Raw genomic sequence first — 27,118 nt, forward strand, 5'->3', positions numbered from 1 at the left:
TAAAATCAATTAAATGAGAAAACATTTTAAATTTTATCATATATAATGTAAACAAATTATAAAATAATTATATTCCAATTCTTTTGGTTAAATATTAATTTAATAGGTGGATGTTTCAAGTTTATTTTGCATGTCTCTAATTTTGGTTAGTCTTTCTCATTTATTGGTTCATTTATTTGAACTTTTCAATCCACTAGTTTTGTGTTTAATGTTTCTACTAAATTCGTTAAATACCAATATTTTTTATTAAATTACAAGTAAATTTCAATTCTCGTAGGACGAGTTCCTAATTTTGGTTAAACTTTTTCCCTTATTCGTGCACAAGTTTCAACTAATAATTTCATTTGTTTTATGTTCATTGTTCTCATTACCTAGGTAAGATTTTAATTATTTGGGTTGAGTACCAAATTACTTTGTAGCATTTAATTTTTGGTTGGATTTGTATCAAATTTGGTTAAACTTTCTGGATTATAGGTTAATATATTTCAACCTTTCAATCTATTAGTTTTGTGTTTATTATTCCTACTAAAATCGTTAAAAATCAATATTTTGGTTTAAAATCCAAGTAATTTTCATTTCTCATTGGATTAGTTCTTGGTTTTGGTTAAACTTTCTCCATTATGAGTTCATGTATTTCAACTAATAATTCCAGTGATTTTGTGTTGAATGTTCCCATTATCTAGACAAGATTTCAATAATTTGGTTTAGATCATAATTTTACTTTGTAAAATTATGATTATATTTTTGTTGGATTCGTTCCTAATTTTGGTTAATCTTTCACAATTATAGGTTTATATGTTTCAACTTTTCAGTCCACTAGTTTTGTATTTAGTGTTCCTTCTAAAATCGTTAAATACCAATATTTTTTTGTTAAATTCCAAGATATTTCATTTCTCGTTAGATAACTTTCCTGATTTTGGTTAAATTCCACTACTTTTATTCTGAGTGTTCCTATTATCTAGTTAAGATTTTAATAATTTGGGTTAAATACTAAATTTACTTATAAAATTTTATTTTTGGTTGGATTAGTCTCTAATTTGGGTTAATCTTTCTCAATTATAGGTTTATATGTTTCAAAATTTCAATTCATGAGTTTTATGTTTAATATTCTTAATAAATTCGTTAAGTACCAATATTTTAGGTTAAATTATACGTAAATTTCATTTCTCGTTAGATAAGTCCCTACTTTGGGTTAAACTTTCTCCCTTATTGGTACATGAGTTTTAACTAATAATTTCACTAGTTTTGTATTGAATATTCCTATTATTTGTGTGAGATTTTAATAAATTAGGTTAAATACCAAATTTACATTTTACATTTAATATTTGGTTAGATTTGTCTCGTATTTTGCTTAAACTTTATCACTTGTAGGTTCAAATATTTCAGTTAACTAATTCACTACTTTTGTGTTTCAAAATGTATATATTAATTTCAATATCATAGGTTAAATTCCAAGTTGATATTATAAAATTCAAAGTAACCTTTATTTCGAAAAAAAAAATAGTATTATTAAGGTGAATTTCATTTTACTTCTCTTATTTTAATAACTATCAACTTGTTGCAATATATTAAAAATTCATTATTGTAACCCCTATTCGATTTTCTATAAACTACAATCAACATTGTAAGTTACAAAAATTAGGATCTTACTAATCTAATTATGTTGGAACATTTTTTTCCCTCTTTTTGATCTTCTTGACTTCATGAGATTTCTTTAACTCAACTTATTTATACTTGATCTTTTGATCATTATAGATATGCCTATTTTATTATTTCAAATTAATTGTACTCATGTTCTTTCCAAAATAAATTCTTTTATTTCTCACCACTTCAACCAAAATTTTATTTTTAACAATTGCATATGCAATTTGTACAACTTAAAATTTTATTTTTCAAATGTTTATGATAATTTAAATTATTTATTTATTATATGATTATTCCATGAATGGTGAAAATTAATTTTTATATTGAAATTTTAAGATTTGTAAATTAGTATTTATTTTGAATCCAATTCGGCTGAGTCACAATTTATTTATCTTTAATTAATGCTTGAAGCACAGTAAATGCAATTCAAATTAAACAATATTTTGTAAAAAGAAAAATACATTAGAAAATCAATGCAATCAAGAAAAAATATCTTAAAACATTAATTTTGCTTCCTAAATTAAGTATTGAACGGAAATATTTCTCTTATAGGTAAATTCTACATAATTTAATAATAATGTTAACTGCTATTTTAAAACTATTTATTTATTACTCCAATTGCAATTGTTTTTTTATAAGTCATAAAAATTAAATTTATTTAAAAATATACTTATATAGTTGGATACGTAATTTATAACTTAATTGATGTTGCCTTATTTTTAATTGTTATATTTTAGTGATAGTTTATCTTATTGTATACTAATAGTGTAATAAATTTGTAATAATTGATTATACATGATATTTTACATCAATTACTATTATATAATATCTATTTGTAAGTGAGTATTACTCAAATTAATATAGTATACTTTAAAATTTTAATTATCATGCTTAAATTATATAATCATATATGCAATTAAGTGTAAATTATGAAAAGATCACTTGCCAAGGTTTGCAAAAATGGTCATGTAGATCTTTAGGTTTTCACTAAGAGACATTAAGACCCCTTTTGACTATAATATTTTTTGACTTTATTAATTCAAAAAAGAATCAACTCTAATGTTTTATAATAAGTAAAAATATAATATTAAAATAAATATAACAATAAATACATTTTAAAATAATTTCAATAACTAAAAAATATTTTAGTACTTTACAATCTTATACTACATTAAATTAATTTTTTTAATAAATAGAAATATAATATTTAAATAAATATTTAAAATTTTAAATTATTTTCAATATTGTAAAATAATTTTAATATTATTAATACATGAGATACATTTAAAATTTCATAACAAATACAAATATATTATTAAAATAAATATCATAATTTACATTTTGAAAATATTTATATATTAAAAATATTTTAATATTATTAATTTACTAGATAAATTAAACTATTTAAATTATATCTGTATTTATTAAAAATTTTAAGTCTATTTTTTTGAATTAATAAAGTCAAATTGTATATAGTCACAAAAAAATTGTGGTGTCCCTTGGTGAAAACATAGGGTTTACATGATCATTTTTCCAAATATTGAAGGTGTAAGTATCTTTTTTCCTAAATTATTTAATTCTAGGTATTGCACTAAAACTATAGTTGTCTAGTTACATTGTTAAGGGTACAGCACAATGTCAGCAACAATTATTGTAATAATACCTAACAAAATTATGCTTTATATTATTAAAAATTTAATTTTTAAAAAATTGTCCGTCGTTGACTTGACTAAGTGGTTTTCAAGCAGGGTTGAAAAATAAAATTAGATTATACACACTTTAGAAAAGCACATTCAATTAGACTATATATGTAAATATTATTAAAACTTTTATTATCATAAAAAATAATATCATATAGACTATACACACATCTCATAAAAATATATAATATCATAAAAAATATCATAAGCTAAATTTAGTTTAATCCTAATAATAATGTATTTGATTTACACAAATATGAATATTATTCTCATTAATACAAACATTACATATTTTAAAGTATTTTTTTCAGCCATAAGAAAATGCAAATTTTTCATGTTGAGGAGGGGGTCTCTAACATTTTTCTAATTTAAATTGATAATTTTGATATTTAGATAATATTGGTGTAGCTATATGATAATTGCTCCCGATATTTGCCAATTCCCACTTCCAATTCTTTCGTTCGGTAGCCGGTTTCATGCGTAAAATATAGAAGCCGTTGGATTGCTTATAGAAGAAATCCAACGGGCAATAAATTTTAAAATAAAAAATAAAAGAGGTTGTTTGGCATGCAGCGGCTGTATTATAAGCGGACCCTCTATATACAGTCTTTCTTTAGTAAGACATCTTTATTTTATTAAAGTAAAAATATCAGTAAAATATTAAAAAAATACAGATTTTAATATATTAAAGATTTTTTTTTATTTGTCTATGAGCGTATTGAAATTTGTGTTATTTTTTTTTACTTTTATAGCATCCTTATTTTAACAAAGTGAGGATATCATCACTAAAAAATAACTATATATAGCGTGTCCGCACAAAAAATAGAGTACTCACATCTAAGGATGATTATATATTAATCATTCTCTAGTATAGTGTCCTCTTTTTTTTTTTTTATGCGGACATGTTATTAAATTATGCAGTTTAATAGAGTTATTTTAATTTACTATTAAACTGCATGGTTTAATAGTAATTCCGTATGAAAATATATATAATTTTTTCTTACGCGAACACGCTATTAAGTTGTATAATTTTACAGTTAATTGAACATTGACTTTATTAAACGACATAGTTTAATAATAAATTGAATATTAACTTTATTAAATCATATGGCTTAATAGAGTGTCCGAATAAAAAAAAAAATTATGACACTCGCACCTGCACTAACTCTATAACAGCTTTCCTAATTATTATGTTATTAAACCATATATTTAATAGCTCTCATTCTAATCTGGGATTCAAAATTTATTAAATTATGAGAAAACTTTAATAATTTTCCCGAATTTTAATAAAGTTCAAGATTCTATATCAAATCAACACTATATATAGAGTCCTTATGAGGTGTGGGTGTCTTTATTTTTTTATTTTTTTCTCATGCTGACATTTTACTGAGCCATGTGTTCTAATAGAGTTAGTACAGACACACTATTAAATCATATAACTTTATAATGAATTAAAAACTAACTTTATTAAATCATATGACTTAATAACTTGTCTTTATATATATATATATATATATAATTCTCCACGAAAGACATCCTCATTTTAATAAAGTGAGGATATCACTAATAAATAAAAAAATATAAATTTTAATACCTTAGTAAATATAAAAAATTAATATATTAAAATATATTGTATATTTTATACTTTAGTGACATTATTATTTATTTAAGTGATAATATCCTCTGACCCACTAAAGAAGGTACACGTATAAGGTTTTTCTGGTAAATAGAAAAGCAATGCTATCTCGAGTTGACAATTTCGAAATCCATGCCAAGATGTCTGTCTTTAAAGAATCATCGACATGTACTGTGCAGTACACCGGCCCTTGTCCCTTGTTTCAGAATCGTAGCTTGCTAGTAACTAGTTGTTCCCCATAAAAAATTAACCAAAAACATAAAAAACTTTTCTTTTTTCAAATTTAACAATAATAAGAGAAATTATTATGTTAATCTTCCTCTAATCAATTCTTTAAGAGTAAATTTTAAAGTTTTATTTTTGGATTTGGAATATACGCTTCCTCTAATTCTCAACAGCGTGGCTTAGAAGTTACATACTTACATCTACTGTGAAATAAATTGTAACTATAAAATAAAAATTAAAAATTGTGAGAAAAATAACTATTAAAGTTAATAATTTTGAAAAAAAAAAGAATCTAATGTACTTTCTCATCAACCAACAATGAAGTAAAATTATCTTAACTTTCAAACTGTTAGTAAAATTATTTTTACCATAATAAAACTTTATCAAATAAGTGTTTACCAAATACTTCACCAATATAACTTAAGAAATACAACTATTGAGAAACAATACCAAATAGAATCTTGGGGCTAGCTTTTGTCAAAAAAATTAATACTAATGAAATAATCAACTGGGTCCAGCTATGGTACCACAGTGGTACCATACCAAAGCTGGATCCAACCATGGTGACAACTGTGGGTTGAATCCAGCTGTGGTATGGTACCATTATGGTACCATAATTTTGCCCTCATCAACTATACAAAAAACTAAGATGTTTGTTCAAAATGCATTGAGTACTATTGTAATTTCCAAAACTAAAGTATGCATTTGGTCAATTTTATTGCTATAAGTATTGTTTCATTGTTTATGATCAAAATTAACATAAGTTTAAATAATTGACTACCCACAAGTTTTTCTTTTCTTTTATTTTTTAAACCTGCAAGCTTACATGAAGTGGGAAAAAAAAAATCAATAACAGACAATTGAAATAAAGTAGAATGAAAAAAAAAAAGGATGAACTTGTTGGATGAAATTGTGTAGTACTAGTAAATATTAAATAACATGAAAAATGATTTAACAAAAAGTTTATAATTGTTTTTTTATTTATTAAAATAATGAGGTTATACTAGGAAGTTAAAGTATATCATTAAATATGTAGTGGATTATTTTATAAGCTGGTGTTGGAAAGCTATCCTTTACCTGCTTTAAAAAATTACTGTTTAAAATTGAGAAAATCATGAATAACTATATTTAGAGAATATTGTCAAACATTTTTATTAAAAAAAAGTTTAGATAAACCACCTTTTGATGCTTTAACAACAATCCAAAAGCAGTCTTAACTGTAGTACATACAGTGCTTTGAACGTGACTTTTACCCACTCCTTGTTGGAAACATAACTACAAAAGTGACAAAACTATCAAAGCAATTGTGAATTTGTTTATTATTTTCTGTTCTTTTTTTTTTTTTTAAAGATTAAAACATAACTACGTACATTCCATTTAATTAATATATTTAACGATTTTAGTCAGTAGCAGAAGTCAAGATCAATTTACAATAATACAGACACAGTAGAATAAATAGGTAGACAAACCAAGAGTGACCGGCGAGAAACAAATGCAGAAACGATATCTTTGATGGCCATCTCCACGAAGCATGCGTGCATACACGCTGCAAACTCGAGCTCCACTAAAATCTCAGGCTCTTTTATTTTAAATCATCTTCCAGTTCCACCATCAAATTTGGTTCATTCCTTACAAATTTTGTTTTTTTTTTTTTGTTTTTAATAATAATAATACTCGTCATTTTTTGAGTTTGAACCGTACAAACTTCACATCTAGAAGAAAGAAAACACACAAACAACATAAAAAAAGGAGAAAGGCATGAGCATGACCACCAAAAATATGAATTTAGGTGGAAAATAAAACCCACTACAAATTTAATTCTATAAGGAAATCTTCCAATATTACATAAAAAAGAAAGGAGCAAGAACCAAAATGTAAAAAGAAAAAGAAAACGAAATAGGATATAGCCACCAGAGAGGAAGCATTTGGGTGGGCTCCCTTGGAAAATTAGATAGTGGTATCTCCATATCATTTATCATGGTTAATGAAAAATATTTTCACATCATCAATCCATCAATTATTTGCAACAGTTTTTTTTTTTTTTTTTGCCTTTCCCTTTTTCCCTCTTTTCTAGGGATCGAGTAGGGTGGCTGAACCAAATATAGCAAGAACACACCATGTGTGGCAAGATTATTGTTTGCTGTAATATTATATGTGCGTCATATATGGAAATTAAATCAGGCTGCGATGAAAGTATCCAATATGGACCCTTAACTGTTACCATCAAATGTCGAATTCTCGATACTATCGAATAGCTAGCTATCTTTAGATAAAGTAATTGAGAGGCTGGTGATGAATCCATTCACTAAAAATAATAATAATAATAATAATTCAGCAGCCTCCCTCTCGGTGAAGTTTATGTTACCATGATGTTGCTTTCGTGGGTTCAATAATGTTGATAGGTTCTGTCTCTGTGCCATTTGATATCCGCAGAATTGAAGTCAGAGAAATGTTGTTGTGGGCCAAATTAATTAAGTAGCTTAAGAACTAAGGTCACGTAGCTGTACCTTTTGAAGGAATCACCCATTTGTCGAATAATTTGAGGACAAGTTCGACAGGGATCATGAGATTCATATTTACTTGTATTTAAAGCTCAACTGATCGTACGTGAACTAAACTACCCAAAGCATGTAGCTGTACATGTAGTTCCACACTTAAAATCTACCAACTATGATATTATGAATACCGATCAAGTTCCTGAAATTGCAACCCTAGACATTAATATATATAATTTTTTTTTTTTTGTTAAATATTATCTGTGCATGGAATCTGGATTGGGTTAAGTATTATTACACTGTTTTAAATGAATTGATGAAAGGTGAGGTGAGACCTGAGAGAACCCTGGCTAGAGTTAAGTTTTAGACGCTTTAAACCAATTAGGGTTCTCAGAAATTTACTAAGGCTTTCTTTAATTTTTAACTTAGGATTTATAAGGTTTTGTATCAATAGAATTTCACAAGTGAACAATAAAAACAACTGAATTAACTGAAAATAAAGAGAGAATTTAAGGCTTTTGATGTAATAACATTATTCTCATAATTTATCTGCCCGGTGTATAGAATTTATCCGCATGTGAAAATAACGAAACAACGATCTTTTCCCTCCTCTTGCTTTCTTTCCTATGTTCCCTTCTAATAGTACTCTTTCATTCCTTACACTGTCATGTGATAAAAAAAAAAAAAGGATAATAAAAATCAGTTAATTAATAGTGTGAAAAATAAATGCGGTGTAAAAGACATTTAATTTGGTATACATCTTACATCAATGACACATGATGGCCCCTACCACCTCTAAAACATTTTAAAACAATTTCCTTTATAGGAGGATGTAGGATAGGAGGTCTGGTTCTATAATTAATTGATTTTTTTTTTTGGTAGATGTCTTTATTAATTTTTTCACCTTTTTGTTGGATTTTTTTTTTTTTTGAGAAGACCTTTTTGTTGGATTTAAAACTGAGAAAACAGATACTTTTGATAATTTTTTTTCTTTTTTCACTAGGTTCTATCCAACGTCCCAATAATATAAAATGGATTGAGTTCCAATGGTTTTTTCAACTCATGGGCCCTACTATTTACAGTTTCTTTGCTTTGCTTAAGAGTTAAGAGTCACTCATTGATAACGACTGTGAAGAACAAGATGAGAAACAGAAGCCATTCAGGAATCAAGTTGTTGGTGACCACCATCAGCATTATTTTGTGCACAAAAAGTGAAGTGCATTTAAGAGAGTCTGGACCTTCTATAAATTTGTTTACAGCAGGTTTAAGAGAGCCTGGACGGACCTTCTATAATTTTGTTTACTTTTGTATGCATAAATAATATCTACACGATTGGTCCAATCCTTCCTGCTTGCTACCTCAAAACAAAGCTACTTTCTACTTTCCTTTTCATGTGTACTACTGCCAAACCGAGAAGAAAAAAAGAAGAGCGGCGCATCAAAAAAAAAAAAGCACAAAAAAATCAACATAATTTCCAAAGCCCAACTACATGTCTATAATATATTTACAGCATATCTACAAATGCTAAGGACCAACTCGACTACAGCACAGATTAAATAAATTGAAAATAAAATAGTGACTGCACACAGTGCTAAGGAAACCTATCTAAAGAAAGAACAATGACAAATGAATGATGAGTACCGCAGCAAACTGATCTAGTAAAAAACTAAAGAATATATGGAAAAAGACGACAAAAAGACGTGCTCCCAAGGCTAAGGGGATCTATCCAAGGGGAGCGGAGCAAGCGATATCAAGTAAGATACTGAACCAAAAAAAAAAATCCAAAGGAAAAATAAAGGATCCAATAAAACTTGTCCCTTTTCATGATTTCTTCTTCCCTGTTGACCCTTCTCGCTGGTTCCGAAAGTGACTGAGAAGTTGCTGTGCCTGCAAAATATATGCCAAAATATAAATCATTTCTTTCTCAAGCACATGCACTTCCAACAAAATAAGGAGTTGGAAAAAAAATATTTTGATGATTTCCAGAAGAATTAAATATCACTGTAAGCACCATGATACTCTCTGAGATAATGCTAGTATTGTGATTAAGTTCTATATAATATGGCTAGGAGAACAAACCATATCAATATACTTAGAAAGATAGAGAAACGGAGCTAAAGTACATACCTTTTCCTTTGCTCTTGGAGTGCCAGACTGTGACAAGCCAACAAGAGGAGGAACAGCTCCTTCTTGCAAAACGAGGGTACAAAACTTGGGACTATGAAGGCATAGCTGCAATAGTATGGAAGCTGCATTTTCCTTTCCTCGCTGAGATCCTGATTCAACTACCTCAACCAGAGATGGGATGCCACCTTCCCGTGCAATGGCCAAACGCCCTTCTCCAACTGTCGATAGGTTTGCAAGAAGAGCAACAGCCTTGTCAACCATCCCAGTGCTTGGATCCATCAAGTCAACAAGATGCTTCACTGCCCCTGCTTGAATTATACGAGCCTTGTTTTCATGAAAGATTGAAAGGTTAAACAAAGCAGTAGCAGCATCTTTTCTACCTCGGAGAGTCCCAGAGCCTAGAAGATCTACCAAGGCCTTGACTGCTCCAGAACGGCCAATCTTTGCCTTGTATTCTTCTAAGACAGATAGGCTGAACAGAGCTGCGGCTGAATTTTCTTTAGCCCCACCATTGCCTGATTTTAATACATGAATAAGTGGTTCTATTGCCCCTGCTTCTGCAATCATGGCCTTATTCTCGTCATTAATTGATAAATTCAGAAGGGCTGTGACGGCATGTTCTTGGGTTAGCTGTGCTTCTGAGTATAACAGCGAAAGCAATGGTGGGATAGCACCACAATTGCCTATAATCATGCGATTCTCCATGTTGTGCTTAGCAAGAAGCCGCAACTCTGCTGCAGCGGAAGCTTGGATTTCATTTGATGTGCTGTTAAGGTCTTCAATCAATTTCTTGACATAAGGAGTTGTGGTCACTTCATCAGATCCTGATTCAGAACGTGAAAGAGAGTGCATTATGTTATAGTTTTTTTGTCCACTCCCAACAACTTCTACTTTAGGTTTAGAGCTGTCGAAGTATTTTCCTGATAACCATGGAGAACATCCTGGTTCCTTACTTGAAGGTGAAGCGGCAGGGCACTCAGATATGATTTCTCCTGACAGCTCACTTGATTTTTCATTCTTACTGCATCTCCTTGACAACTCCTTTGATGCTGGAAGCATATATTCGACACTTGAAATAGCACTTGAAGCTGATTCACTTCTGCTGTGTATATATGACTGTTCGGGGGATGGGTGGTTAGACTTTTCAGTTAATCTGGAAGAGACATCGATCTTCAGCTTCTGAAATCCATTTCCAACATCAACAGATGATCTTGACGTGGAATTACTACCACGTAATGAACGAAAACTGTCTGTGCGGATTAAATCTTGAGCAGACACATGATCCAATGGGGATAGGACTGAAACAATATTATTATGTACAGAGTAACTGGGAAGTCTTAGATTGTTTTCCTCACACCAATTCTCTATCATAGCTTTGACAGTGTAATTGGGAATGAGATTTGTGTGCGCCAAAGTTTGTCGGGTCTTTGGGCAAATGTTCAGCCCGTGATCAAGCCATTTTTGGATGAAAACCCTCTCATAAGTTTGACCAGAGGCCACAATCACAGGATCTATCATGAGTTCCAAAGATAAAGGGCAGCGGAAGTAGGGAGGGATTGGGACTCCACTTGTTGCCTCAAAACGCTCAATTTTCAGCATACAATCACGAATGTGGGAGATGAGATCCACTATGTAATTCATTTGATCTGAATGTCCTTTATTCTGATTCCTTTCAGCACGTATCCTCTCCATTTCCACAGCCAAACTTTCCTTCAATAGTTCCTGGTTCGATGTCAAACCAAGTGATTCAATAATTTTTACAAGATGATCAGTGCAACGAATGGTATCATCTTGTAGACCTCTCATAGCTTTTGTTATATGCTCCATTATTCTTTCCTGCTTCAAGCAGTGGATTTCCTGCATACAGTGCTGAAACAAGATTACTAGATATTAGTTTTGCTAATCAAGGCCGAGAAGCTAACAAGGAAACACAAAGAGTGATAAGAAATTCAACTCATCAGATTGGAAATCTTTTAGAAGAAAGAGGCAAAATTGTGAAAAAGGAACAATCAATCCAGATAAGATGCTCATCACTTATAAAAAAAGGAGTCGAAGAGACCAAATTTGAACATTCTACACACCTGAACAGCTGACATACTTGAATTGGATGGAGATGATTGTAACAGTCTATATAATATGTGACAGATTTCAAGTGAAGAGCTCTGGATTTTCATCATGAGGGGCTCACTGTGCAGAACCTGGACAACAGGAGAAAAATAAAAACATAATAAGAAAAGGGAATGGAAAAATGCACGATAGTCCATTTTTATAAAGCCCATGATACATAAGATATGATGGGAAAAATAAAAGTGAGTCTGGGAGCTACAATAGGCAGGATGCATTGCTGTTGCCAGATTCTGAGTTTTCTTCTCCTAACTATGATTTTTAATATTTGCAACGAGGTTCAAAAAATTTCAGAAATCCATTGATGGTAATTCGGGTAAGGAGAAGAAAGCTTCACCAACTACAAAACAAAATATCCTAAAATTCCATCCAAAAAGTTGGTTTCTAAACATTATTACTATTTCTCTTAAAAAAAATACTATTGTTTATTCTTTTTGGAACTATTGTACCTGTGACATGCAGATATGGAAAGGAAAAATATTTAATAAAGATAACTCACGCTAAAAATCTTGCTCATCTTTGGACTCCAGTTCTCCATGAACTCCCGAGCCTCATTAACAACCATATCCAGTTCTTCACATTCTTTGTTAAGGACTTCATCTAAAGGTATTTTGTAATCAACCACTTCATCCAGAAGTGGCTTCAACAGTTTTAATGCACCAGCCATGGTCTTGTAATCTTTTTGAATAGGTTTAAGTTTTATTGTCTGGCAAGAAACGAGATGAATGAATCGGGATATACTGTTGATAAGACATCTTTCAGATGTTTCATCCATCTGACCTGCTTTTGATCAAGCATAACAAAATATTAGTTTCTTGAATAGAACAATTACAAAACAATTTTGTGCTGTCTTGGCAAAATCAGTTAATACTGAAAGTGTCTCTACAAACTCTCTTTCATCGTAACAACAGCATGGTTTCGTGATTTTAGAGGAAACAATTTTACTTGTTACATAAACGAAATTCACCCAACAGTTCTTCAGAATAGTAACCACCCATCATACTGACTTCCATTTGGAGCAAGTATAATTCTAAACTCGCAATAATAGCATAAGAGCATATAAACTGAGCTTCCACAGAATTCGATGGTACACTACCAAGTGTCCCTTACTAGGCTTTTGTTTAGAATATTAATCAGCAAGTAGTTCATGGAAAATAGAAACAACCAATAAGCATGTTGTTGCTGAAAATTCAAGATTGATCCCACTGAAAAAGATATGCTGAAGGCAGGGAGCTTGGACAAAAATCAACAGAATTCCACAGCCAGACTTGTGCAAGAGACAAAGAGACTTAGACCAATTACTAACAAAAGACAGCCGTTATGAGTAAATGAAGGTATCCTTTTGCCATAGCTTATTAAAAATATATATAAATAAAGCTACTCCATGGCGCTTTCCATGTTGACTTTCTCCCATTATTTGAGGAACCCATTTGACTAGATTATCAAAGAAAGCAAAAAGCTCTGCTGATTTTCATTTTTGACTCTTGCACGTCTATCACTCAGACTCAAGACACGGCATCTCAATAAGGATTTGGAAAGCGATCATAGTTCCTCACATTCAAAATCTTCAAAATGAAAATAAAATAAAATCTCTGCATCTCAGATTTCTCACTACTTTATTATAGAGTGGAAGAGCCTTCCGTAACCAGAGAGTAATTCTACCAATGGCGTAGCTAATAGAAGTTTCATAGTTTAACTAGTACACAAGTTGAAATTTGAAAACACATTTTCAGGAAACTGAATCCTTGTGAGATCCAAAACTTCATTCCCTCCTCTTTCCCTGAATTACCACAGGAACCAAACAGAAAGCTTGGTAATTTACTCAACCAAAACAATGTCCACCCAATCTGGAACCAAACAGAAAGTTTGCAAATTTACTCAGTAGAAACAATTTCCACCCAATCTATTAACCAAAAATTCTATAAAAACCAAACCCATGAAGACTAAAACTACAAATGATCAAAAGCCAATATGCTCCAAAAACAACAAACCTCATTTCTTGATCACACAACAAAACACAAGAGCTCTAAAGTTAGCAAATCCAAATTAAAAAAAAAAAAAAACTTTTACCAATATAATCACCAACCCACAAAGTTTGATTGAAAACATTCACAAAATAGCATATTAAAAAGAAAGATCAGAACTTTACATACACATTTGAAGCTTTATTTCATTAAAACATACCTGTGTCGAAGTGGCCAGAGCTGGTTTCTTAAATCAAAAACATTGGTTTTGTAAATTGGACAAAAATTTGATCAAATTTTTAACAATCATTAGTACTTTGCTTTGCCTTACAAAGTTGCATGAGAGAGAGAAAGAGAAACTGACCCAAAGGGAGAGCATTTGTTGTTGCAAGAACTGGGAATAAAATTAAAAAGAAAAAAGGGTAGGGGCCCATTTTGGTTGCAGATTTGTTGGGTTATGTGGGGCATAAATTATTATTAATTAAGGATCATAATGAATAGTTTGCAAGATGATGACTGAGTTGGGAAATTAATTATAGTTTTGTTAATCATAATTAGAAATTGAGAGAGATTAGACAGAGAGAGTGAAAGACAAGCCAAGGCTTTTGATAAGCTTATAATGATTCAATAGAACAATGCCCAAAGATTACAAAAATAAAGAGAATAAGAGTTAGATGATTTTTAATTATTCTTAATTAAGATGTGTAATAAAAATTTCTAAATGACTAATTGCACCCTTCAATCTAATTATTGTGTTTTTGAAATTTGAAGAGTGAAAAAGAAGATTTGGAAAATTACGGAAACAACCTAAACTTTTGTTACTTTTGTATTAAAAAAAAGTACTTTATTTGATAGCAAGCTAACTGTGTCATGGAGCAGCATGGACGCCATTCGATAAGAGGTCGATGTTGCTGGTGGACGAATGGTAAATGTAATGTAATACTTGTGGGTATCATAATTCTTCCGTAGTAAAAATTTAACTGTTGTGAAAATAATATTATTTTATTATTTTATATTTTTATAACTGTTGAATTTTTATTAAACGATTGTGAAAAAATTACGTAACTTACGTAATAATCTAAGGTAACAAACTTCTTTTTTAAAATACTTTTTTTTCAAAAGTGAAGTTAACTTTATAAATTAGATAAAATTTTGGGTCTTCTGTACAAAATTTTTCAAAAAATTTCTTTAAACGAAGTCAACAAAAATAGGCGAAGGGTATAATCCTCAAAACTGAATCTTCGCGCACACAATTTGGTATTTGTAGGTTTCGTATTATGATATGATAAATTGTGGGAATCTTTGCCCTATTTTTTGGTACCAGAAATAAGATTAAAGAGTCAAAGTTGTTAAAAAATAGAAATAAAAATATTGAGGCCTGGCAGTCTGGCACTCGTACATCTGTATCATGATTCTATGAATTGGTTCTACTTTTTTTTCTTACGTTAAAACACTTTCGATTATTTATTTATTTTTTTTTTTGAGAGAGTTGTTGATAGGCCAATCTTATCAACCAGGACGGCAGAGACTGCTAAAAGGCTGAAAGGCAGTATTAATAACTAAAACTAATTTTAGTGGTCTAATTTTCAGAGGCTTGGACACATCTAACAATGGCTCATTAATAAATTATTATAGCCGTGAACAAGATTCCATGCAAAATATATTACACTGTATTTTAAGTATATAAGAAGTATATAACATAGCCTCAAAAATCAACATTACCCAATGCTTATAGTATTTTAGGATAGGGCTCTTACAATTTAATGTCATGTCATCATCCTGCTTAATAATATATATATATATATATATATTAAGTATATAACATAGCCTCAAACAATCAACATTATCCAATGCTTATAGTATTTTAGGATAGGGCTCTTACAATTTAATGTCATGTCAAGTGTGGGAAAAATGTATAAAAACTTTAAAACCATTAGATTTTAAAGGATTAAAATTAATTTTGTGTTTGCTTTTTAGAGTGGGAGTGAGGAGTGCGGATTCCTCCCACTTCAGTGTTTACTTAACTAAATTGGAGAAGAATTGAGAATCTCACTCCGTGGGTCTCACCCATTTTTAGAGTGCATAGTGAGAGTGTGACTCCCATTGGGTCCACTCCCACCTCTCCCTCTTCTACCTTTTTTTTAATTTAATTCAATTTAATGTTTTATAATTAATAAAATAAATAATATTATATTTATTTGAATAATAATATTATATTTAACTAAATAATAATATACATTGATTCTAAGTTAAAATTATTTAAAAATAATATTATTATATTAATAGAGAATTAATAAATATAATATTATTATATTTATTTTAAAAATAATAGTACTATATTTATTTAATATTAATAATTAATAATAATAAATATTTTATTCTAAGAAAATATTAATTTTGTACTAAATAATATTATATTATTATTTTATATAATAATAAATTTAATATAATTATATTAAATAAAATAAAATAATGTTTCATTTTATATTAAAATTAAAATTAATAAAAAATTGTGATGTTCATAATTAAGAATATTAATAATTATTATAAATTAATAAATATAATAAAATAAATATTTATTCATTAAATATATTTTTTATTAGCTTTGTACTTAAAAATTATAATTCTTTAAATAAGGATCAAATTGTAATTTGAAACTATTTACTCCCAATCTAAGACAAAGTAAACACATAAATTTGATTTTGATTTCCATTCTATGCTTCCATTCCAGTGTAAGTAAACAACCTACTCCAACTCACACTCCACACTCTCAATATAAGATCCCACTCCTCAGGATTCTTACTCTAATCCAAAAAGTAAACGTTACCTAAAAGCGCTTAAACCGTACAATTAATGCGTTTTTTTAGATTTTTTTACACTTTAAAATTTTAAATTAAAATATTTTTATACATACATACATACATATTATTTCTTTTAAAAGGAATACATTGTAACTTATAATTGACCTAAAAATAATTTTTTATGATTCTAATTGTTTGACAAAAAACATGATTGAGTGCTGGAACGAACTTAATTTGTGAGAGTTAACTAATTTAACTATAAAAAAAAAAAAGATTAAAACGACCCGATACAAGAGCTTTGGTGTTCAACTCTTTTACTCAACATTCATTCGGGTTAAGTGACAATTAATTTTTCATTCATCAGGTAAATTAACACATCATTTTTTTTTTTAATTTCTCAACTTCACCCAGTACCAAATGTTTCGCTTGGTACCAAATGTTTAGGAAAAGGGAAAAAAAAGAATTCCTTTTCAGTTTATAATTTTTATTATAAAATGGATACTAAAGGAGGGAAAACATGTGGTGGTGCCATAGTTGCATCCAGCCGTTGGATGTCAGTGGACCCCATCAATTCAAGTGCATCCAACGGCTGAATGCAATTGTGGCACGGTATCGCAGTTGCACCGTAACTTGATCCCTAAAGGAAGTCCAAAGAGTGTCAACTCTTGGTCCAACAGATTGGTTTGACACGGTATTTGATCTCGGCTACATATGAAAATAAAAGAAAGAGAGACCACAAGATGTTGCACCAAACCAGACGGTCTGTTTTAGTTTAGTGGTTTGACCCCAAGGTGTGAATTTCAAAACCACATGCTCGCAACTCCCAGCTTTAATGACTTTGTTTATCTGATTCTATCGTCACAGGGTCAGCCCCGCAACACCTTAAACTATTGATTTTTGATCAATCAGTATCTTTTTAATTGTCTATATTTGCCGCCGTACACGCCATGCTGCCGGTTACGGGGGTAGATTTATGAAGGATTTTCTTGCTTCCCACCTGTTGTATGTATATGTACCTGTCACCTGAAGAGAAGTTTTTACACCTGAGAATACTTGTCATGGATGATGTTGAATCTTATAATTTTACGTAGGTCCGTTACTGTAATTTTCAAGTCACAGTTATTGTTGAAAGAATTTATAATTATAAATATATTTTTTAAATAATAATTTTAATAAAAATATAATAATATTACTAAAAATTTATCATACAAATATAAAATTATCTCAACTTAAATTTTAAGTTACAACAAATAATATTCGTTAAATATTTTAATATTATAATTTTTAAATTATAACCACACAATCTCAATATTTTTTTAAAAAAGCCTTAGGATTTTTTTTTTGAAAGCCAGCCTTAGGATTTATTTTAACTCGAAGAACTCAAAGCACTTCCAGTTGGAACAATAATAAAATGACCGACACCCACTTGGTTAATGTTGTTTGGAAAAAAAAAAAAAAAAAAAGCGTTAAGAAATTTTCTCTTGGATCAATGAGATTCTGTGAGACATGCCACGTGCTAGCTTTTCGCCCCCTGGGCATAAAAAATTGGATGGTAGGGTCTTGGATGTTGGAATGGTGGGCACTCTTGTAACTTGTTAATCGTTATGGGGTGAAAGACTCCAAAAATGAGGAATAAATTTAGAGCAAAAGAAGATTAATTAAAGCTTAGACCTCAATTGGTCAATAGCTACTGGATTCTGGAAACTGTTTAATTTCCCGTTCTGCAAATACCATTTACCATTGCCAACCTCAGTGTCAAAGAGATACATATTTTCAAAACCCAAATCATCATGAGAACAGAATGGTAGTTCTATCATAGTTACGGGGTGATCTCCTCATTGAAAATGATTGTCGGCAATCACTTTCCAGGAAAATATTGAATAATCAAGTGCAACATTTGAACTGAAAATTGGTGTCGGTAATTCTTCCAATGCAGGAAAGATTTTGTAATCAAACAACAGTTGAATCGCAAATATGACATAAAAACTGAACCTGTGCAGTGGCGGGATTTTATGCACCGCCACTTAACTCCATCCATGACAGCCCCAACAGGCGTTGTTCTTTTTTTTCAGGGACCTGTGAAAATGGTCTGCATGTAAACATTGATAAACTACCAAGTTCCAGCAGAGTTCAGCAAATGCAGTCATACTGATACAATCATGGGCCTTCAGAATCTCATGCAATGGTACCTACTCCCTAACTGGTCAATAGTCCACAAACACGCGCTCATTAGACATAAATGGATTTATACCAACTAAAATTACATGTAGGGTCCACGAAGCTGAGGATATGGAGCATGATGCTCCAACTACATTGAATAATTTCTCCAGAACAGCCACCTGGCATTTCTAAACTTCAACTACAGTACCCATAAAATACTTGGAAAAAGCTCTGGCCATTACAGTGACCCCAAAAAAAAAAAATATTTGTAACATCACAAGGAAACCCCGAGTCCATTTTTTGAGTTATCTTATCAGACAGTATAGAGTCTTATCACCTGATTTATCTTGGTTCTGCAAACAGGACAATCACCTTTCTTGGCCTTAATCTCACTTAAACATGACATGCAACCAGCCATATGACCGCATGGAACACACGCACCTTCTACAGGAGCTTCCCAGCATATTACACATGAGGAAGAACTGCCATCATCCTTTACATTTGATGCAGAAACTCCATCCTCTAAAACAGGAAGATGCAAGTCTGCCACACTGTTTTCAACCGATGGATAGCGGATTGGCCCTTCACCGGATTCCACCTCAGGAATGGGCGGAGCTGATGGAGCTGCAGAAGCTGATGAAGAATTTCTATTGCTTATTTGAGAAAAAGGGGCAGGGTTTGCAAGGGTTTGGACATCTTGACTTTGTTTGAAAATTGGCTCAAAATTGGGCACACCCCACCCATTGTAGTCTTCTTTTCCTGAAATTCTGGTGCTTGTTTGGAGAATAGGGGCAGGGGTATTATGGGTTTGGCCATCTTCTCTTTTTCCACAAACTGGCTCAGAATTGGACGCACCCCACCCATTGTAGTCTTCTTTTGCTTGTTCATCTCCCCACCCTTTGTAGTCTTCTTTTTTTGGTTCATCCATCCACCCACTACAGCTTGCCTCTGTACGTGCAGCAGCTCCCCAACCAATGTGACTCTCAGCATTTGCAGAATTTCCCCAACCATTTGCATTAATTGCTTCAGCACTCTGGTGGTTATTTGCGGAAGGCAAAAACTGAAACTGAGAAAATTAATAGCAGTAGACAAGGAGTTGACACCAAGCAAATAATGCATTTTATTACAACTGTACCACTACTAATCCATCATGAAAACATTTTACTTGAACAAATACAATCCATTTCATTCAAGAGAAATTAAATTAACTAAATTGTCATGTGAATAAACTTACAGGCATTTCCTCAACATTTAATTCTACTCTGTTTCTTCAAAACTCTAGCAAATAGGATATGCTTCATTTTATTAGATAAAAGTACATAAGATGCACTTGAGCTTAGAATAGTAATCTACATAACAGGAAAAGCTCCACTCTAAATACTTGACATAGAATACTGCACAAATAACAAATAAAGCCTATGGTCCCTCTCATAGTGATTAAACCCTCTAAAATCCCGGAATTCTCAGTCATATATCATACCTTTTGATGCAAATTCTAGAAAGGGTTCAATTTTACTTTTGCATTGGATACCCAGGAGGAATGAAAATAAGTCCATTCTACCAGTACCTTTCCACCTTCCTATAAAGCTTATGGAATACCCAGGGAGGGGGAAAAAAAGAATCCTCTTTATACCATCTACAACAACAATCCCGATTATATTTGCGACATGCAATCCAGGCAATAAGTACACATCATCAAGTACAACCATTAGCTGTATGCAATCTGGCATTTTACCTGAGAAGTTCCTCTGCATGCATTATCTAACCACTGAAGCTGGTGTTTGTCACCCTCATTGGCAGATGCAAACTTATATCGAATTTCTAGTAAAGAGATACAAGATCAAAGAGAAGATCCAGCAAAGCGAGGGTAAGAGAATTTTTAATATAAAAGGTAAAGACTACTGTCAAAAACAAAAGAAAATGAAGGAGGATATGTGACACCTTATGCAATTTGTTATGACTAAATCATTCGTGCCCAAACTCCTCAGTTGCCTAATCAATTTACAGGATATGCTCCTGATGGAATTTGTTGCTCACTTTTATTAATATATTTTTGGTAGAACTTGATCAATTAATATGAACTTACTTGTAGACTGGTCATATATAGTGAGTGAAGGATCAGGTTGATGAAACTTGGGTTCATCAATTTTGGCCTTCCAAAGGGCAATGACTGCACGAGGCTGGACATCCTGTTCACCAGATTTGGAAGATCAATAAATAATACCAACAGATATTAAAAAAAAAAAAAAATAATAATAATAATAATAAAGGAATTCAAAGCCTTAAGTTTAAGGCCACAAACTAGATGTAAAGCCAATTTCCACAAGGATCTATTAAACAACATCTACCAGTTCGTATCCAATAACCATGGCTGCTATAAGGGTAAGAAACAAATCCTAGTAAATTGTCAACCAAAGGGTGGATATGTGCAGCGCAGAGCTAGAAAAACTAATTCTTAAAATCTACCCCAAATTTGATGCCACGTGATGCACGGAAGAACTGTATGAGCAAAGAGAAATATATCAGAGCATCATGCACAGAAGCAGAGTTAACAGCCATCAACAAGATCCAAATGCCAGCTTTTGCATATAGCTGTAGTGAGCTGAACTCTACTATGCAGATCAAGACTGAGTCATCAGGCATGCCCCCGCTCATTCTTCTTCTTCTTTTTTTAACTCTTCTTTCTTTTGCTATTGATTGTAGAAAATATAGATTAATTGTGTGGGAGAAAGTCAAAAACAAAAATTAGAATACCTGCAAACTAGGATATATGACAAGCTCAAATCTAAGAGGCTTTGAGGGATTAGCAGTACCACAAGGTATAACAACAACCCAACTGCAAGTAATAACACTTTAGTTAAATACAGATCAAATAATTCCACCAGCAATATAAATAAGCTTCAAAGCCTATGAACCAGAAATTGGAAGGAGGAGCATGGCTTGTATAAACTGTGTGATCAACATCATTGTTGGTACAGCCATGCAGAAAAGGAGAATTTAAAATACACATAGTTAAAGAAAAGAGAATTGATATCATACAGACATTTTTCTTGACATCAATTGAGGAGCTAAAGCTTCAAGAAAGCTTGGACCATAAAACTCCCGCAGCCAGCCACAGAAATAGCAAATATGACTCTATGAAAAGACAAAAAAAAATATCAACAAAAAGCTTTTGCAGTAAAATAATCTTCTAACAACCACAGATTATTTAAGCTATGGCACAAAAGTGAACATTGTCAATCTTACCTCAATTGCACGGACAACATTAATATGCCCCTTAATTCTTGCAACACCAAGTGCAGTGTGACAATCATCATTCCTCACAAGAGCATTGGCTGAAACATTAACAAAATAAACTAAACTCTATCAGTCTTCATTTCTGCAAATAGTAACACATTGACGCATAAAATTCTGCAAACTGCATGGACCAGGACCAATAATCAGACCTCCACAAGAGAGAAGTAACCTAACAGTTGGTTCCAATCCCCTTTTTGCTGCATGATGCAATGGAGTTCCACCACGACCACCTACCAAAGAATTTGAATCACCATTCAGAAACGCATGCTTTGTAAAAACAATACAAATAGTTCACAAACTTACCGGGGCGGTAAGCATTGATGTTGGCACCCAATTCAATGAGAGTTTTAGCAACATTTATTAACCCAGAATCCATGCAAGCCACGATTAAGGGGGTCTTTCCTTCCTTGTCCATCCACTACAGCAAAAAAAGGCAAACAGAACCCAGAATTGTAAGGCTATTGAAGTTGATGGTGTCCATGAAAATGTTTAGGTGAAGAGTTGCTACGTCACCTCGAGGCTAGCGCCTTGGCTGCGAAGTGCTCTGATGGCGTCCACGTCGCCGGCGATGACCCATTGATAAAGCAACTCATCTTTGGATTGTCGTTGTTGATGTTGGTTCATCGAATTCAGACTTTGCCCCATGACTTTTTAACGTTATCAAGAGCTCTGAAATGATTTGATGAAATAAGAGTAAATTTTTTTAGATTAAAATATATGTCGATTTTTATGAGAAAACTTAGGAACGAAGAGATGGGTTTCGTCAGTTAACTGAAAGAGAGAGTCAGAGAGGGAACTTAGGCAAAAACTCTAGCCTTGTTCAATTGATATGGGCCGTTCCTTTTTTAATTTTTCATTTGCGTATTGGCTTTATAAAGATCAAATTGAAGGTCATAAAAGCCAAAGCCAAATTTTGAAAATTAAAACGAAAAAAGAAATGGGATAAAAAGTACTTTCTTAAACTAAGAATAAATTTCAGGCATGCTTCTGATATCAAGAATTTTCAATGGAAAACGTAACAAAAACGCATTCAGAAGACTATCTCTGCATAAAGAACAACTAGAAGTCCAAAAACAGTGTGGAAAGGACTAAATATTACACAAAACGAAATAAACAAGACAGATGTAAATTATAAGGAAACCAAAAGGAGATTTATCACTATTATCTCAAAATTGGAAGCAGTCTCTTGCCGTGCTTTAGATCACTAATCAGACTGAGCTACCGGCAAGCAACTCGAGTAGTACAGCTTTCTTCATTTTTGAAAACCCTTTCACACCCCGAGACTTGGCAAGTGCCCTTAGTTCAGGGAGCTTCAATGCACTCAAATCTCCGTTTTCAATCTCCTCTTGCTTGTTCTCATCTTCATCATTATCCGAAGATTCACCTTCCTCTGACACACGATACACGCTATCGTCTATGATATTGGGCTCATTCTCCAATACCTCGTCATACAAACTGCCATCTGTGATAACATTGGATTCTACATCTGATGCCTCATCATACACCTCTCCATCTGCAAAACTGGCCTCAGGCTCTGTTTCTAGTTCTGGCTCTGATTCAGACTCACGTTTAGGGTCTGTATGTATCTCCAATGAACTCTTCTTTCCCTTTCCACTTGAATCTAAACGTGAGACAGAATTCTCAGTTTCGTCACTGGAATAAACAGGCTGGTATTTGAATTGAGTGACTGGAGACCTGCGCCTGAAATTTGATGCCGGTCTTGTAAAAGAAGACACATTAGGTTCTCGGGACTCAGTCCGGGCCCTACTACTTGAATCAAAGAAGCTTGTGCTTTTATCTTCAACATGTGAGCCATTTGGTTCATCCTGCTCCAAACTAAAATCGTTGCTGCTGCCACTGCTGCTTTTCCTTTTACCTTGCTCAACTGAGTGTTTCCTCAACAGCTTAAGGAGAGAATCAACAGTTTCACTCTCTTTACGTTGTCCTTGCATGGATTCAGTCTTCTTGTCTTCTCTTGCTGCAGCTCTTTCTCGAAGCTGAACTTGGACCTTGCGGAAAAGTTCAACGATCTCCTTCTCTCTTGGTCCTGGAGTTGATGTTGCTTGGAATTTTGGGGAATTGGAGAGGGAGAGTATAGGCCCATTTCTGGAAGATAACAGTTCAGATTCATCATCAATGCTATCCCTCTCTTCATTTTGCCTGTTCCTGCCTCGGTAACCATTTCTGTTTTGCCTTGAGAAGTCAGGATTTCTCCTATAACTACCAGAGCTAGCTCTACATGCAAATGATGCTCCCTTAGAACTGTATTTCACTGCTCCAATCTTGACCTGGAATAGGATTCTGAAGTCACCACGAGAAGAGCATGAAGACACAGCCACTGCTCTTCCGGAAACACCCAAACATGGGAGACATCTGCCTTCGGATGGCCCATAACCTACAAGAAGACAGGACAGGTACAGAAAAGTCAATTAAAATAATAATTTGATAGATAAAATATTTACTTGAGAACTGAACCCTATTCATGATTGGCAAGACAGACTATATGAAGCACATTTCATGGATCTTACTTGATAAGCTCACGGTAAAGTTTCCCATTGGAAAATAGTTTTGAACTTTTTATTTCTCTCTCAACACATTTATGGAGATTATCCCCTCAAAAAGGATGAGGACAACTCAAAGAAAACTCTTTTGCATCGAGGCTTAAGAATCCTTATAGTCCAATCATGACAATTAACCTGTTACCAAGAAGCATATCAACAATGAAAGGAAAATCCGAAAATGGGAATGGGGCCATTAGAGTGGCACAAAAATAATGGTAGGCTTATTTGGATTGCTAAGACAAAACATAGTGTTTGTTTTATTTTAAAAAAAAAAAAAAAAAAGAAGAAGATACAGTCCTGGGATTCTTGCCAGTACTAATACCTACATAACTTCAGATCCTAAAAGCCTTCCTCTATCTCTAGTTTTCTCTCATTAATACAAAAATGACAAACCATGATATGCATATGCTCCACTCTTAGCTTTCTTACCATTCCAATTTATCACAAGTGACAACCATCTATCTACAATCTATGCTTAAAGGCAGAACAAATAGTAACTAATGCTACAAATATTAAACATACACAAAATTTCTAGCTGAGCTTAAGGCCTTTTTTTCAAGTATAAACTTGCTCCCATGGAAATGTCGAGTGCAGTTGGTGCTTTTTTTCCCCCCTCACAATCCAACTACACTTTCTTTCTATAGGAACATAGTGCATACTGAATTGTAGTAATCCATAATAAATAAAAAGAAAAACTGAAGATGTGTTATCCTCTACATGTCTATAGAATAATTTAAGCATAATGCATTGCCAACACTAGACTTCTATGCCACCACAACAACCACCATTTCCAACACTATCCATCACAATTCTCCTATTCACTTAAAGTATTAACGGAAGGAGCGGTCCAAGCAAGAATCATATCTTGCAAGATACATCTCTATGGCAATTTATTAAAGACCTCAGGCAAGAGATAATGCAGCCATATAAAGAATAACATTTCTTAAACTTAATGAAACAACCAGGCCGTTCTGTAGTTGGCTCCCTCCAATCAAACAAATACAAAAACATCAATTCAATAAGGGTTACATTCAGAGTACTTCTAGCATCTTCAAAATTGCTTTGAAAAGGTAGAAACTCTTCTGTCCCAATTATTATAGTTTTGTTTAAAACACACTTTCATAAGTGCTTTTTCTAGGAAGTGCTTTATTGCTTGAGAAGTTCCTCCCTTCTCAAAAAAGCACCATCCCGAGTACCCTACTAAAAGCCGTCTTTTATCCAATGAATTAACAAACAAAACCATCTGTCGTTTCTTTGCCTTTCAACATTTCTTCTTCATATACGACTCTGTAAAGAAATTATTTGAGTGCAAATACTCTAATTAACAGAAACGAAAAAAAAAAAACAATTATAATGGAAACCCTAAAGCTTGTTTTGAGTTGTTAAATATTATATCTCCAGTGAACGAATAAATAACTGAAAATGGAATTTAGATGCGGCCATTTCGGAGGATTCGAAGTACCTGGGGGGCTCTTAGCTGTGAGATGGACTGCTTGCGACATCACTTTCACTTGCTCGAAATTGGACACAAGATTAGAGCAGCTTTTGCATTTTATATGATTTTTCAAATTTGGTTCTTTCAGTTTTGATAGTAACTCCAATTCGAGGTCAGCTTTGCGAAGTTATATACCCATTGAGAAGGGACTTTTTGGGTAGTCCACAGCTTGACGAGGGGCAAAAGTGGGTTAATGTTTTCCTGTTGATTTGAAGGCGGGTACGTGTCCGCCTGTCCGGCTTTCGTTTGGAATCGGACCCGCTCCTCTTCCCTAGCAGTACTATACATTTTTTTAAAACTTTTTTATTAGCTAGCATTACCAGTACTAAATATTTATTTGGTATGAATTATTTAAGGATAATAAATATTTTTTTAATTTCATAGATTTTTTTCAACATATATTTTTCTCAAAATTTTTATTGTTATTTAATTTTTTTTAATAGAACTTTTAAAAATTAAATAAGTTACTTTGTTCTTATGAGTAAAATTTAAATTTTGCACTTTAATAGTAAAGGTTATTTTTTTTAAATGTTAAAATGTCTGAAATATATTTTTCACAATATAAATTTAAAAAATTTACCTATTAAATTTTTTTTTATAATTTTTATTAAAAACACTCATTGACAAGCAAATAACTAATTTTTAAAAAAAACTCTACTTGTAAAAGTTTTACTAACAAAAAATCTACTTGAATAAGTTTTATGTGAAAAAAAAAAAAACCAAATGGAGTCTAATTAGTTATAATATTAGAGTGTTACTAAAAGATTCTTCTAATTTAATTCTTCAAGTATTTATTTGTTTATATATATAGCAAATAGAAGAGTGAAAAAATAAATCATCCTCCAAAAGACTTTAGATGAAAAAAAAAGTTTATATTATTTTAATCAAA

The 27,118-nt window shown here is 32.0% G+C and overlaps 3 protein-coding genes across 7 annotated transcripts; all 3 read right to left on the bottom strand.

The window, feature by feature from the left end:
* Positions 1-9,216: 9,216 nt before the first annotated feature.
* On the bottom strand, positions 9,217-14,523 carry LOC18046606 (U-box domain-containing protein 3). 3 transcript variants are annotated; one of them, XM_024189546.1, is made up of 6 exons: positions 14,136-14,523; positions 12,451-12,731; positions 11,909-12,025; positions 10,781-11,696; positions 9,828-10,651; positions 9,217-9,587 (listed from the first exon to the last, which is right to left on the bottom strand). In XM_024189546.1, the coding sequence occupies exons 2-6, from the start codon at positions 12,724-12,726 to the stop codon at positions 9,522-9,524; spliced, it is 2,199 nt and encodes a 732-aa protein (XP_024045314.1). In that variant the 5' UTR covers positions 12,727-12,731; positions 14,136-14,523; the 3' UTR covers positions 9,217-9,521. The 3 variants fall into 3 exon arrangements, with proteins under 3 accessions (XP_024045314.1, XP_006443827.1, XP_024045313.1); XM_006443764.2 differs by having other exon boundaries at positions 9,828-11,696; XM_024189545.1 differs by having other exon boundaries at positions 9,828-11,696; positions 14,280-14,293.
* Positions 14,524-18,529: 4,006 nt separating this feature from the next.
* Positions 18,530-23,069, bottom strand: LOC18046607 (putative E3 ubiquitin-protein ligase XBAT34). 3 transcript variants are annotated; one of them, XM_024187752.1, is made up of 10 exons: positions 22,946-23,069; positions 22,687-22,842; positions 22,477-22,591; positions 22,323-22,403; positions 22,123-22,211; positions 21,920-22,011; positions 21,631-21,712; positions 20,963-21,065; positions 20,612-20,697; positions 18,530-19,936 (listed from the first exon to the last, which is right to left on the bottom strand). In XM_024187752.1, the coding sequence occupies exons 2-10, from the start codon at positions 22,816-22,818 to the stop codon at positions 19,190-19,192; spliced, it is 1,527 nt and encodes a 508-aa protein (XP_024043520.1). In that variant the 5' UTR covers positions 22,819-22,842; positions 22,946-23,069; the 3' UTR covers positions 18,530-19,189. The 3 variants fall into 3 exon arrangements, with proteins under 3 accessions (XP_024043520.1, XP_024043521.1, XP_006443829.1); XM_024187753.1 differs by having other exon boundaries at positions 22,323-22,370; positions 22,687-23,069; XM_006443766.2 differs by having other exon boundaries at positions 22,687-23,069.
* Positions 23,070-23,138: 69 nt separating this feature from the next.
* On the bottom strand, positions 23,139-26,386 carry LOC18046608 (rho-N domain-containing protein 1, chloroplastic). Its single transcript, XM_006443767.2, has 2 exons — positions 26,197-26,386; positions 23,139-24,568 (listed from the first exon to the last, which is right to left on the bottom strand). The coding sequence occupies exons 1-2, from the start codon at positions 26,234-26,236 to the stop codon at positions 23,382-23,384; spliced, it is 1,227 nt and encodes a 408-aa protein (XP_006443830.2). The 5' UTR covers positions 26,237-26,386; the 3' UTR covers positions 23,139-23,381.
* Positions 26,387-27,118: the final 732 nt, after the last annotated feature.

Source organism: Citrus clementina, unplaced genomic scaffold (assembly GCF_000493195.1).
Source record: "Citrus clementina cultivar Clemenules unplaced genomic scaffold, Citrus_clementina_v1.0 scaffold_3, whole genome shotgun sequence".
In the NCBI taxonomy this organism is placed as follows: Eukaryota; Viridiplantae; Streptophyta; class Magnoliopsida; order Sapindales; family Rutaceae; genus Citrus; species Citrus x clementina.